Source organism: Mobula birostris, chromosome 2 (assembly GCF_030028105.1).
Source record: "Mobula birostris isolate sMobBir1 chromosome 2, sMobBir1.hap1, whole genome shotgun sequence".
NCBI classification, from domain to species: Eukaryota; Metazoa; Chordata; class Chondrichthyes; order Myliobatiformes; family Myliobatidae; genus Mobula; species Mobula birostris.
The window spans coordinates 233,911,806-233,924,462 of record NC_092371.1 but is presented as its reverse complement, the minus strand read 5'-3'; the positions used below and the strand labels follow the sequence as shown (position 1 = coordinate 233,924,462).

At 43.1% G+C, this 12,657-nt stretch overlaps 1 protein-coding gene across 2 annotated transcripts in view; it reads left to right on the top strand.

Moving 5' to 3' along the window:
* The window catches only part of lama4 (laminin, alpha 4), a 187,887-nt gene that overhangs the window by 158,943 nt on the left and 16,287 nt on the right, over nucleotides 1–12,657 (top strand). For both annotated transcript variants that reach the window (XM_072251613.1, XM_072251612.1), the window contains 4 exons: nucleotides 399–551; nucleotides 3,664–3,817; nucleotides 9,309–9,502; nucleotides 11,862–12,051. In XM_072251613.1, the coding sequence (XP_072107714.1) occupies nucleotides 399–551; nucleotides 3,664–3,817; nucleotides 9,309–9,502; nucleotides 11,862–12,051 (691 nt within the window). The remainder of the gene's footprint in view (nucleotides 1–398; nucleotides 552–3,663; nucleotides 3,818–9,308; nucleotides 9,503–11,861; nucleotides 12,052–12,657) is intronic.

Genomic DNA, 12,657 nt, shown 5'->3' with positions numbered 1-12,657 from the left:
CATTGGTGATTCCCGGAGGCAAGTTGTTTGAACACAAACATTGTTGGTGCAAAACCTTTATCTATAGTTATTTCATCAGTGTATGATATGGGCAACATGGACAACATAGGCAACGTGTGCTGACTAACCCCTTCCCCACCTACCCACCATCCCCCTCACCTATCAGCTTGTACTCCTTCCCATCTCACCACCTTCTTATTTTGCCATCTTCCCCCTTCCTTTCCTGTCCTGATGAAGGGTCTCAGCTCAAAATGGCAACTGTTTATTCCTCTCCATAGATGCTGCCTGACAAAGCTGAGTTTCCCCCATCATTTTGTGTCTCCAGCATCTACAGAATCTATTGATTGCGATATATGAAGAAGCTGTGGTATAATAATGTTTTTTCCACTTTCTTTTAGTTGCCAGTTAATTATAGATGATAAAGACACAGCGGCAGAAGATTGCTCCTCAAAAGAAACAGGGCAAACAAAAGGGATATTCTACTTTGGAGGTTCACCACACAGACAGCATGCAAACCTCACTGGTTGCATCAACAACGCATACCTGAGTAGGTAAGGATGTTTTTAACTTAATCTACAGTACATGTGTGTGTAATAAAATGGATAACATGAGGATGCTTCTTTCTATATATCCCCTCACACAAAAAAGAGACTATTTGGCCTTTCAAGTCAATGTTGGCTGAAAGAGAACTCTCCTTTTCTTACTAATATTCCATGCAATCTATTCCCAGCATTTGCCCAGAGATCAGGATGACATAAGGGTCACTGTGAGAGTGCAAGTCTACTACAAGTGCCATTCTAACATCCTTCTCTTCACATGCCAATATTATTTTTATCCTGGAAATCTGGAAGAATAAATTAATAAATCTCATAAACAAGATAGTGTTTTAATACAAGAGTTCAGATGATGGAAATCTGGAATGGCACTACAAAAGAGCGAGAGGAACTCAGTGTGTCAGGCAGCATCTATAGAGGGAAATGGATAGTCAACATGTCAAGTTGAGACCCTCCATCACGACTGTGTTCCTCCATTCCTTTGTCGTATTGCTCCAATATTTTAACACTGATCCCTGGTTCTAGTCAGAAGAATATCTTCATGATTTTTTTTAAAATCTTCTTTCGGATTTTTTAGTTCCTTTGACTGTGCAAAAGTCTTAGCACACATATATATAGGTGCTGAAGACTTTTGCACAGTACTGTAGTAATTTTATGTATTGCACTGTACTGATGCTGCAAAAAAAAAAAATTTCATGACATAACTGACCGGTTATAAACTTGAGCAACGCACACAAAATGCTGGTGGGACGCAGCAGGCCAGACAGCATCCATAGGAAGCTGATGAAGGGTCTCGGCCCGAAACATGGACTGTGCTTCTTCCTATGTATGTCGTCTGGCCTGCTGCATTCCACCAGCATTTTGTGTGTGTTGCTTGAATTTCCAGCATCTGCAGATTTCCTCGTGTCTGCGTGGTAATAAACTTGATTCTGATATGTGTCTCTATTGTGGACTGAGAGTGGGAAGGAGACAGGGAGAGGGGAATCATGTTTGGGAAAAGGAGGAGAGGGGAGGGAGTGGGAAGCACCAGAGAGACATTCTGCAATGATCAATAAACCAATTATTTGGAATCAAATGTTCATGCCTGGTGTCTAATGGCTGGGTGTGCCTGCACCCAAGCCGATCCCCGTCACTGACACTCCTTCTCTGCCGCCTGTCCCATACCCGTCCCACAGCATTCCACCCTCACCATTCCCAACATCCTTTGCACCCGCGATGCCCCATTCTCCCCACTCCCAACATCCTTTGCACCTGGGAGGTTTACAAACTCACCCTCCACACCACTCTGAGAAATACAATGCTGTACAAAAGCCTTAGGCATCCCAGCTATATATAAAGAAAACAAGGGAGTTTTCCAAATGAGGGAACAGCAGCTGCTTTCAACTCTTTTAGGATGTTGCCTTGCATATCTTAATATCTGTTAAAACAATTTTAACAGATCTATAAAGCTGTTCTATAAAGCTGTCTCCTTGTAAACTCGTCGCACTATTCTACCTGGCTGACATTCATGCGCTTGCACAGTCGTTCCCCAATCAAACCGTTGAAGGAATAACGGTCTCCTTTTAAACTCCTCTCGCTGTTCTACCTGGCTGACGTCCGTGCACTTGCGCTGTTGTGCTCCGATCAAACCTTTTTACCTTTACCTTTTATTCTGATAGCACATACCAGGTTTGTACTCTCAAAACTTTACTCTTAAAGGCCTCCCACCTACAAAGTACACCTGTGTCCAAAAACAGCCTGTCCCAATCAACACTTGCCAGATCATCAGAATTGGCCTTTCTCCAATTTAGAATCTCAGCCTGCACACCAGTCCTATATTTTTGCATATTTACTTTGAAACCAGTGGCATTGTGGTCACTGGATGCAAAGTGCTCCCCTATGCAAACTTCTGTCACCTGCCCTGTCCCATTCCCTAATAGCAGATCCAGTATTGCACGCTCTCTCATTGGGACTTCTATGCACTGAGAAAGGAAACTTTCCTGAACACATTTGAGAAGCTCTATCCGGTCTAGTCCCCTTACAGTATGAGAGTCCCAGTCAATATGTGGAAAGTTAAAATCACCTACTATAACAACGTAATATTTCTTACAACAATTTCTTACGATAGAATCTGACACTAAAGACTTTGCGCACCTCACTTTATTATTCTGACCTCTTCTCCTAGTCCTGATGAAGTGGTCTCAGCCCAAAAGATTAACTGCTTATTCCTCTCCATCGATGCTGCCAAGGCTGCTGAGTTCCTCCAGCATTTTGTGTGTGTTACTTTGGTTTCCAGCATCTGCAGAATCTCTTGTGTTTACAGTGTTCAAGATGCCTATCTTTTCTCTGGTGTCATTATTTAATATTTTCAGTAGAATGACCTGTTGATATATTGCAATAAATTCTTAAGCTAATCACCACCCAAGCTTCATTGTACTGTGAAGTATGGATGCTAGACTCAGAAGCTGATAAAAAAGCTTAATGTCGTGAGTATCTGTTGCGTCAAAGAATCTCCAGCATAAAATTTGAAGTCTGTTAATTGTTAAAAGGAACTTGACAATGAAAATCCTTTCGAAGTAATGCCTCTATAAGGTGACAGATTATATCGAGTTAGACTAAGACCATAAGATATAGGGGCAGAATGAGTCTATTTGCCCCTTCGAGTCTGTCCGCCTCCCCGTAACCTTTCACACCCTGACTGATCAAGACTCTATCAACCTCTGCCTCAAATATACCCAATGACTTGGCCTCCACAGCTGCCTGTGGCAGCAAATTCCATATGTACAAAATAAATCTGATTGAATTCTGATGAACTAAGAGATTTCAAGTTGCATAACATGCATGAAATAGAAATTAACAATAATTATTACAATGTGTGTAAACACCATAAAAGACGTTTCCTAATGTAAAAGGGAAAAACATGATTCTTCTGACTACATCGCACTCTGAAAAGGAGTCGAGCATTTCATACTACTTTGCATGGACTAGATGGGCCAAAGGGCCTCTTTCTATGCTGTACTTCTCTGTGTGTCCAACAGCAGTATGTGATATTTTGAACAAAGTCTTGCCATTTTTGTGATTTCAAAGTGTATTGGAAACTGCTTTTTTTTCTCTTCTATAAATGTAACAGACTTGGTAAAGATATTGAAGTAGAAGATTTCCAGACGTACACTGAGAAAGTACAAGCCTCTCTACAAGGCTGCCCTATTGAGACTCTGCCAGCAGCAATTTCTCTTAAGCATGAAAAGAACTTCACAAAAGCCAAGAGAGGACGCAATAGAAAGGTAATCGATTTATGCATGGGTATTATTGTCAATACTTCGACAACTTCAAATTTCATACAGCAATGTCTAGGCAGCTGCCCACATGCCAGCTTTTAGTTATGGATTTTAAAAAGTTGTAAGTTAAAGTGTACATCTATTTTCTGGTTTCTAGTTACTCCTTTTTAATTGCAATTTTGTGGAATTTTATTTGGGCAAACTGGCTTAGCGGCCCGCAGTCAATGAACAACACAGCACTGAACTGAACGTTCCCAGACTGTTACAATGACCCTGTCGTTTGATGTTTTATATTCTGTGTTTCTCGCTCATTTCTTTTTAACCTTTTGCCCAATTCGTTCTTTTTTTGCGTGATGAGTGTTTGATGTTTTTCTTTGAATGAGTTCTATGCTTTACTTTGTTTCATGGCTGTCTGTGGGAAAACGAATCTCAGGGTTGTATACTGCTTACGTACTTTGATAATAAATGTACTTTGAGTCTTTAAATCTATTGTTAGCTTCTTGCAGCTTCCTCATGTCCACAAATCTAGATGTCCACAATTTATAATTGGACAATATTTATATTAAACTGTTGTTCATCCGTCGTCGTGTCGTTGAAGACCTCGACACCATTAGTCACTTTGAGACTGGATGTGGTGTGTCCGAAGATGACTGGTCAGGCCAATTCGGGCACGGAATGTCCTGGCACATGTTGGGCAGACGTGTGTAGGCACTGCAGTTGTTGCGCTGGTGGCTGTGGACTTGCGCAGCTCGCACTCATGTTGTAATTCAGCAATGCGCCTTGCTTCGTAAGCTTGACAGCCCTTGTGGATGAGGCCGCGCCAGGTAGGGCGATTTTGTGCCAGCATTTCCCAGGTGGTCGTGTCTGTGTCAAGCGACTTCAGGGAGGGCTTTAGTGTGTCTTTGTAACGTTTCTTCTGCCCTCCATGTGAGCATCTTCCAGCAGAGATTTCCCCAAAAAGGAGCTGCTTGGGTATGTGCTCGTCTGGCATGCAGATGACATTACCTGCCCACCGGGTCTGTGCTCTCATCAGCCGTGTGTGGACTGATGGTAGACTTGCTTTAGAGAGAACTTCAGTGTCTGGTAGTTTGTCTTGAAATCTGATGCCTAATACTCTGCGAAGACAGGTCATGTGGAAATGGTTGAGCTGTCTTGCATGCCTTCGATACACAGTCCACATTTCACAGGCATGCAGGAGGGTAGTGAGTACCACGGCTCTGTAGACCTTCAGTTTTGTTGCTGGACTGATCCCTCGACGTTTCCATACAGTGGAGCGCAGTCTACTGAAAGCAGAACTTGCCTTTGCTATTCTGCAGTTAACTTCTGTATCAATAGTCACTGCTCGGGAGAGGGTGCTGCCAAGGTAAGTAAATTAGTCAACTGCCTGTAGTTTCTGTCCTTTGACTGTGATTTTGGGTTCTGTGTACGGTGCATGAGGGGCAGGCTGGTGCATGACTTCGGTCTTTTTGATGTTGATGGTGAGTCCAAAGTTGTCACAAGCCGTGGAGGATTTGTCCATATTGACTTGCATCTCTGGCTCCGAGCCAGCATACAGGGCGCAGTCATCGACAAAGAGGAAGTCTCAGAACAGTCTCCTTCACTTTGGTAATAGCTTGAAGTCCCCTCAGGTTGAAGAGCTTCCCATCCACTCTGTACTTGAGTCTGATTCCAGCATCACTGTCCTGGAAGACATCATTCAGCGTGGCAGAAAACATCATGCTGAACAGTGTGGGTGTGAGCACACAGTCCTGTTTGACACCATTGGTGACTGGGAACGCCTCAGAGGATTCTCCACCATCCAGCACGCTGGCCATCATGCCATCATGGAACTGGCGTACCACCTGAATGAATTTAGCAGGGCAGCCGAACTTTGACATGATCCTCCACAGGCCTTGTCGGCAGTCAGTGTCGAAGGCTTTCGTGAGGTCAACAAAAGTTGTGTAGAGTTCACGATTCTGCTCCTGACATTTCTCCTGAAGTTGGCACATGGCAAAAATCATGTCAATAGTCCCACGACCTTTGCTAAAGCCACGCTGTGACTCTGGCAGCAGGCCCAGCTCCAAATGAGTGACCAGACGAGTGACCAAACGATCTAGCAGGACTCTTGCAAGGGTTTTTCCTGCGATAGAGAGCAGCAAGATTCCTTGGTTGTTGTCGCATACTTGTTGATTGCCCTTCCTCTTGTAGAGGTGTACGATGGATGCATCTTTAAGTTCCTGAGGAATGGATCCTTGCTTCCAAAAAGGCTGGAACAACTCGGTGAGCTTCTCTATAAGTACAGGACCACCAGCTTTGTAGATCTCTGCAGGTATGGCATCTGCCCCAGGGGTTTTGCCACTGGATAGCTGACTGACAGCTTCCGTGACTTCAGCTACTACCGGGGGGTCATTCACAGCGCTGTTGATGTCTACCTGGGGAATCCTGTCTATCGCCTCATCGTTAATAGATGACGGTCGGTTGAGGACGGCTTCAGAGTGTTCAGCCCATCTCTGCAGGATCTGAGCCTTCCCTGTAATGAGAGTTGTACCATCTATACTCAGGAGGGGGGATCTCCCGAGAGACTGAGGTCCGTAGAGAGTGTTGAGGGCTTCATAGAATCGGTTCAAGTTGTTTCTGTCAGAGTATCCCTGTATTTCATCTGCCTTGGCGCTCAGCCAGGCATCTTGCATTTTACGCAGTTTATTCTGGACTGTCCTGCGAGCACAGGTAAAGGCGTTTTTCTTGGCAGCTGATGATGGGTTGTTCTGATGGGCACGATGAAGGCAGTGCTTTTCAACAAGTACAGCCTGTATCTCCTCATCATTCTCATCGAAACGGTCACGCTGTTTGTGGGTAGAGGGCCCTAGCATCTTCAGTGCAGATGAATGGACAGCATCCCTGAAGCGATCCCAGTTGTCCACAGCGCTGTCTGCAAGGTGCAGGTCAGCAAGCTTGGTTTCTAGATTTTCAGCCAGTGCTGAAGCAATGCTGGGGTTCTTCAGCCTGGCCACATTCATTCTTTTCATAGCCTTGCTTCCTTGAATACTAAGAATATTAGAACATTGACGCTTGTCAATGTTTGAAATAACAGAATAACTCTGAATTTAATGATCTAAACGTCAGACTGAGATTAGTAAACTCCTCAAAATGACAAGCAAAACTAATCAAGTCAACATAAATACTCCTCTGAAGTTTCTGAAACAAGTGAACAGATAAAGAGTTGGGAGAATCAGAGGAACGGAAATGATTTAATGTTGTTTGTACATGAAGGGAACAGGAGATCTATTCCAATAGAACACCAATGAGAGGAACAACATAAATAACAGGCAGAACTAAGGAGTGGCAAGAGAAAACTTGTTACAATGTTCAGGCTGCTGACACAATAAATCCTCAAATCTCCAGGCTTGTTCAGGACATTGGCAGTGCCAGACTGCTGGATTTTGCAGACCAGTGAATTACAATCCACAGATTATAATCAGCTGTACAGGTGCCATGGTAGAGTGGTGTTTAGTGTAACTGCTCAGGGTGTGGGAGTTCTGAGGTCATTTCTGGCGCTGTTCTGTAAGGAGTCTCTGCACATCATTCCCATGGAATGCATGGGTTTTCCCCGGGCGCTCCAGTTTCCTCCCACAGTCCAAAGACATGTTGGGTAAGTTAATTGGTCATTGCAAATTGTCTCATAATTAGGTTGGGGTTAGTCAGGTTACTGGGGCAATGTGGCTCATAGGTCTTGAAGGGACCTTCCAGACTATATTTCTAAATAAATAAAATAATAAATACTGTCTAAACCAGGCATATTTAAATAGAGCTGAGGAACTGAAGAGCAGCAAAGTGGAGATGAAGTTCAGGAAACAAGAGTTGAAGAGATTGAAAATGGAGCATGGGAATCGGGGCCCAGTGAGCATGAGAACTGGGGCAGCACTGAGTTGAAATGGAGCTTGTAAGGTGGGAAGGGAGTGGTGGATAGAGCCCACTACGTCACAAGCAAAGCCCTCTACACTGGTCAGTCCATCACAGGTAAAGCCCTCCCCACTGGTCAGTCCATCCCAGGCAAAGCCCTCTACACTGGTCAGTCCAGCACAGGCAAAGCCCTCTACACTGGTCAGTCCAGCACAGGCAAAGCCCTCTCCACTGGTCAGCCCATCCCAGGCAAAGCCGTCTACAGTGGTCAGTCCATCACAAGCAAAACCCTCTACACTGGTCAGTCCATCACAGGTAAGGCCCTCTCCACCGGTCAGTCCATCACAGGCAAAGCCCTCTACACCGGTCAGTCCATTACAGGCAAAACCCTCTACACTGGTCAATCCATCACAGGTAGACCCTCTACACAGGTCAGTCCATCACAGGCAAAGCCCTCTACACTGGTCAGTCCATCACAGGTAAAACCCTCTACACTGGTCAATCCATCACAGGTAAACCCTCTACACAGGTTAACCCTCTACACAGGTTAATCCATCCCAAGCAAATCCCTCTACACTTACATGTAGACTTACATGGAGTGCTGCCACAGGAAAACAGCATGCATTATTAAAAACCCCCACCATCCAGGCCATACTCTCTCCTCACTGCTACCACTGGGCAGGAGGCACAGGAGCCTTAGGTCCCACACCACCAGGTTCAGGAACAGGTACAGACACTTACATCACACACTGCATCCATAAAGCAAACAGCATTATAAAGGACCCCATGCACCCCTCATATAAACTCTTCTCCCTCCTGCCATCTGGAAAAAGGCACCGAAGCATTCGGGCTCTCACGACCAGACTATGTAACAGTTTCTTCCCCCAAGCCATCAGACTCCAGAGCCTGGACTGACACCAACCTACTGCCCGCTACTGTGCCTATTGTCTTGTTTATTATTTATGGTAATGCCTGCACTGTTTTGTGCACTTTATGCAGTCCTGGATAGGTCTGTAGACTAGTGTAATTTTTGTGTTGTTTTACGTAGTTCAGTGTAGTTTTTGTATTGTTTCATGTAGCACCATGGTCCTGAAAAACATTGTTTCGTTTTTACTGTGTACTGTACCAGCACTTATGGTCAAAATGACAATAATTAGTGACTTGACTTGACTTGAGTTAATACCCTTCACCCATCAGGCTCCTGAACCAGCATAGATAACTTCACTCATACAAATCTGAACTGATTACACAACCGACAGACTTTCAAGGATTCTACAACTCGTGTTCTCAGAACTATTTATTTATTTTATTTGCACTTGTTTTTCTCTTTTGCACATTGATTGTTTGTCAGTCTTTGTTTATGTATGGTTTTTCATAAATTCTATTTTATGTTCCTGTAAATGCCTGCATGAAAATGAATCTCAAGGTAGTATATGATAAAATACAGTATATGTAGTTTGATAATAAATTTTGAAGGCAGAGCATTATGTGTTTACATTGGCCTCCAGCATGCTTGGTGCTCCAAAATGGACTTGGATCTTAAGCATAGTATTTTTGTGAGAGAAAGCTGAAACATCTGCACTTTTCTGACTGTGTTATTTCTGTTCTTTTGGTAAAGTTGGGGACCAATAAAGAAGAAACAGTAAAATATCCAATAGCCCATGATGCAAAGACAGGAGGAAATAATCTGAATGAAGATGTACACTGCAGTAAAACAAACAACCTCAAAGCAATCCACCGTGCCTATCAGTATGGGGGAATTCCCAACAGCAGGCAGGAGGTTCACGGAATCCCTCCATTTTTCAACAGTAGGTAAGTGAATGACGTCGAATATCAAAACCATTTTGTTGAGTGTATTTGCCAGTGACAACAGCTCTACAGAGGAGCAAACATTTTAGGATAGAATTCTTTCAGTATTATGAGAATGGCCATGCCTCTGGTCTTAGGAGTGATTTCAGCACACTGCCCACTTAAATGAATGGAAAATCTATGGTAAATTTAGCTGATTCTAAGAAGTAGAAATGACACCAGCCTGAAGTATTTTTCTGTTCACTTCTAATTCAAGATTCAAGATTATTTATTATCATTCTTCAGTACAAGAGTGTAAAGGAGAACGAAATGATTGTTATTCCAAATCCAAAGCAACATATAAAATCACAATAAATATAAATCTATCAGCAATCCCATAAAACACAATGTACAAATAATTTTTAAGTGTGGCCATATCATCAAGTCAAGTTTATTGTCATTTAACTATATACATATATACTGTCAAACGAGACAATGTTTCTCCGGACCAGGGTGTGAGGTACAGTAGAACACACTTACACACATATAATACATAATAAATGAGGAAAGTAAGAATTATATCTACAAATGAATTACATATAGATGAACAAAATAAAGTACATAAAATAAATATTGTTTTAGATTAGATTATGAGGACACACAGTCCCCTTCTATTGTCATTTAGTAATACATGTATTAAGAAATGATACAATGTTTTTCCAGAATGATATCACGGAAACACATGACAAACCGACTTAAAAACTAACAAAAATCACGTAATTATAACATATAGTTACAACAGTGCAAAACAATACAGTAATTTGATAAGAACAGACCATGGCACGGTAAAAGTCTCAAAGTCTCTCGAAAGTCCCATCATCTCACGCAGACGGTGAACCTCCAGCACCGCAAACTTGCCGATGCAGCATACTGGAAGCATCCGACCACAGTCCGACCCCAAGTCCGTCCGAAAACTCCGAGCCTCCGACCACCTCTCCGAAACCGAGCACCGAGCACCATCTCTGCCGAGCACTTTGACCCCGGCAACAGGCAATAGGCAATAGGCAAAGCCGAGGATTTGGGGCCTTCCCCTCTGGAGATTCTCGACCGCGCAGTAACAGTGTCAGCGAAGCAGGCATTTCAGAAGTTACTCCAGGTGTTCCTCCGTGCTTCTCACAGCTGTCTCCATCAAATCCGGATTGTGCACGGCCCCCTAGTTACACATAATCGATATCATTCGGAAAGGTCGCGCACGCTGTGTCGCGCACGCTGTGTCGCGCCGCCATCTTCTCCTCCCTCCCTATTTATACTTGTAGGGTACAGTATAAATGATCTGATGACACTGCGAATGTACTGCAGCAGGGAGCTCAGAAGTCTGATGTCCTGAGGAAAAAAGCTGTTTTTTCCAACCTGACTGTTCTTGGTTTTATGCATCAGAGTCTCCTTAGTGAAAGTCAAAGAGGGTGCTGGATGGATGGATGGGATCCTTGATAATACTAAGGTCCTGCGTATGCAACACACCTGATAAATATCCCCAGTAATTGGATTAGCTTATATACTTGATCTGATTGTACGTACATAAAGTGACACTGGGTGTAGGAATATCTGAACATAAGGTGACTCCGACAGGAACCGGTAAAGTGGCTGATGTGGATGTAGTGGTGGTGGAGGTGTTTATCAGCCTGATGACTTGGGGATTTACCTGTTTTTGAGACGAGAAGTCCTAGTGTAGATGCTGCCGAGCTTCTTCCATGATGGGATAACTCATTGCCGTCTACGTTAGGCCACGAACTTATCAATCACCCCTGATGAGTTATTAACTGCTGAGTCATTAACTTCAAACTTTCTGCATAATCACTCAAAGAGTTGAACTGCATGTGCATGTAATGAGAGCTGTATAACTCATCTCCTTCTACCTTAGGCCATGAACATATCAATCACCCCTGCTGTGGACACTTTCTGGAGGTCCAAGATTCGCATGCTCCACGATCGCTGGACTAAGTGTGTAAATGTAGGGGGGGGGGCGCTATGTTGAAAAATAAATGTGCTAGGTTTTCTAAAATTGACTCCTACTACCTTAGGCCACGAACTTATCAATCACCCATTGTACCTCTAAGAAAATCAATAATACAAGTTTCACAAAATAAGGAAGTGCTTTCTCTATTTTCCCCACTTGCCCATGACTCAATAATTTATACTATTGTCCTGAGTAGCCTGGTAACTTCAATAAACTTCCACTGAAGCTATACCAGTGTAGAATGGCATGTATAGTTGACCTTAATAATTGTATTGAAATAGCTTCTGTTCAGAGAAAGTTATTAGAAGTATCAGCCTATTCATGTGGATTATTTTGTTGATGGCTGTAATGAATTTGCACTTTCAGGTCTCATTTCTCCGTCAATGTGAGAACTCATTCTTCTCACGGGCTCATATTCTACGTGGCGAGCGAGAATGAAGACCAGTTCATGGCGCTTTTCATCGCTCGCGGATACTTTATTTACACGTTCAGCAATGGTCATGACAAACTGAAAATAAAGAGCACAAAGAAATTTAATGATGGTATCTGGCACAATGTAAGTCTGAGCAATACCCTTCTACTTTACTCTTTGCAAGGACACCATGATAGTGTCTATTTGAATTTAGTGTCTACTAGAATTCCTAATTCTTTGCACTTTGTTCGGACACCATGCAAGTGCACGATAGTGTCTATTTGCGTAATGTCTATATGTACATGCATGTATGTTGACATCCAACCTTCATTACATGGGGGTGCCACGGTGGCGTAGCAGTTAACACAACGCTATTACAGCTTGGGGCAGCAGAGTTCGGGGTTCAATTCCAGTGGTGTCCCCTCTAAGGAGTTTGTACTTCTTCCCCATGGACGTGTGGATTTCTCCTGAGTGCTCTGGTTTCCTTCCACAGTCCAAAGACTTACCGGACAGTGGGTTAATTGGTCATTGTAAATTGTGATTAGGCAAGGATTAAAAACGTGGGTTACTAGATGATGCAGCTCTGTTGAACCGGAAGGGCCCTCTCTCCAAATAAATAAATAAATAAATCAATCAATCAATCTTTTTTTATGTTGTAATCTATTATGATATCTCTCCAAATTAGCTATTTTAACAAGAAAATTGTGTATCACAATGTTAATAATTAGTATGATACATGTTTACATTCCT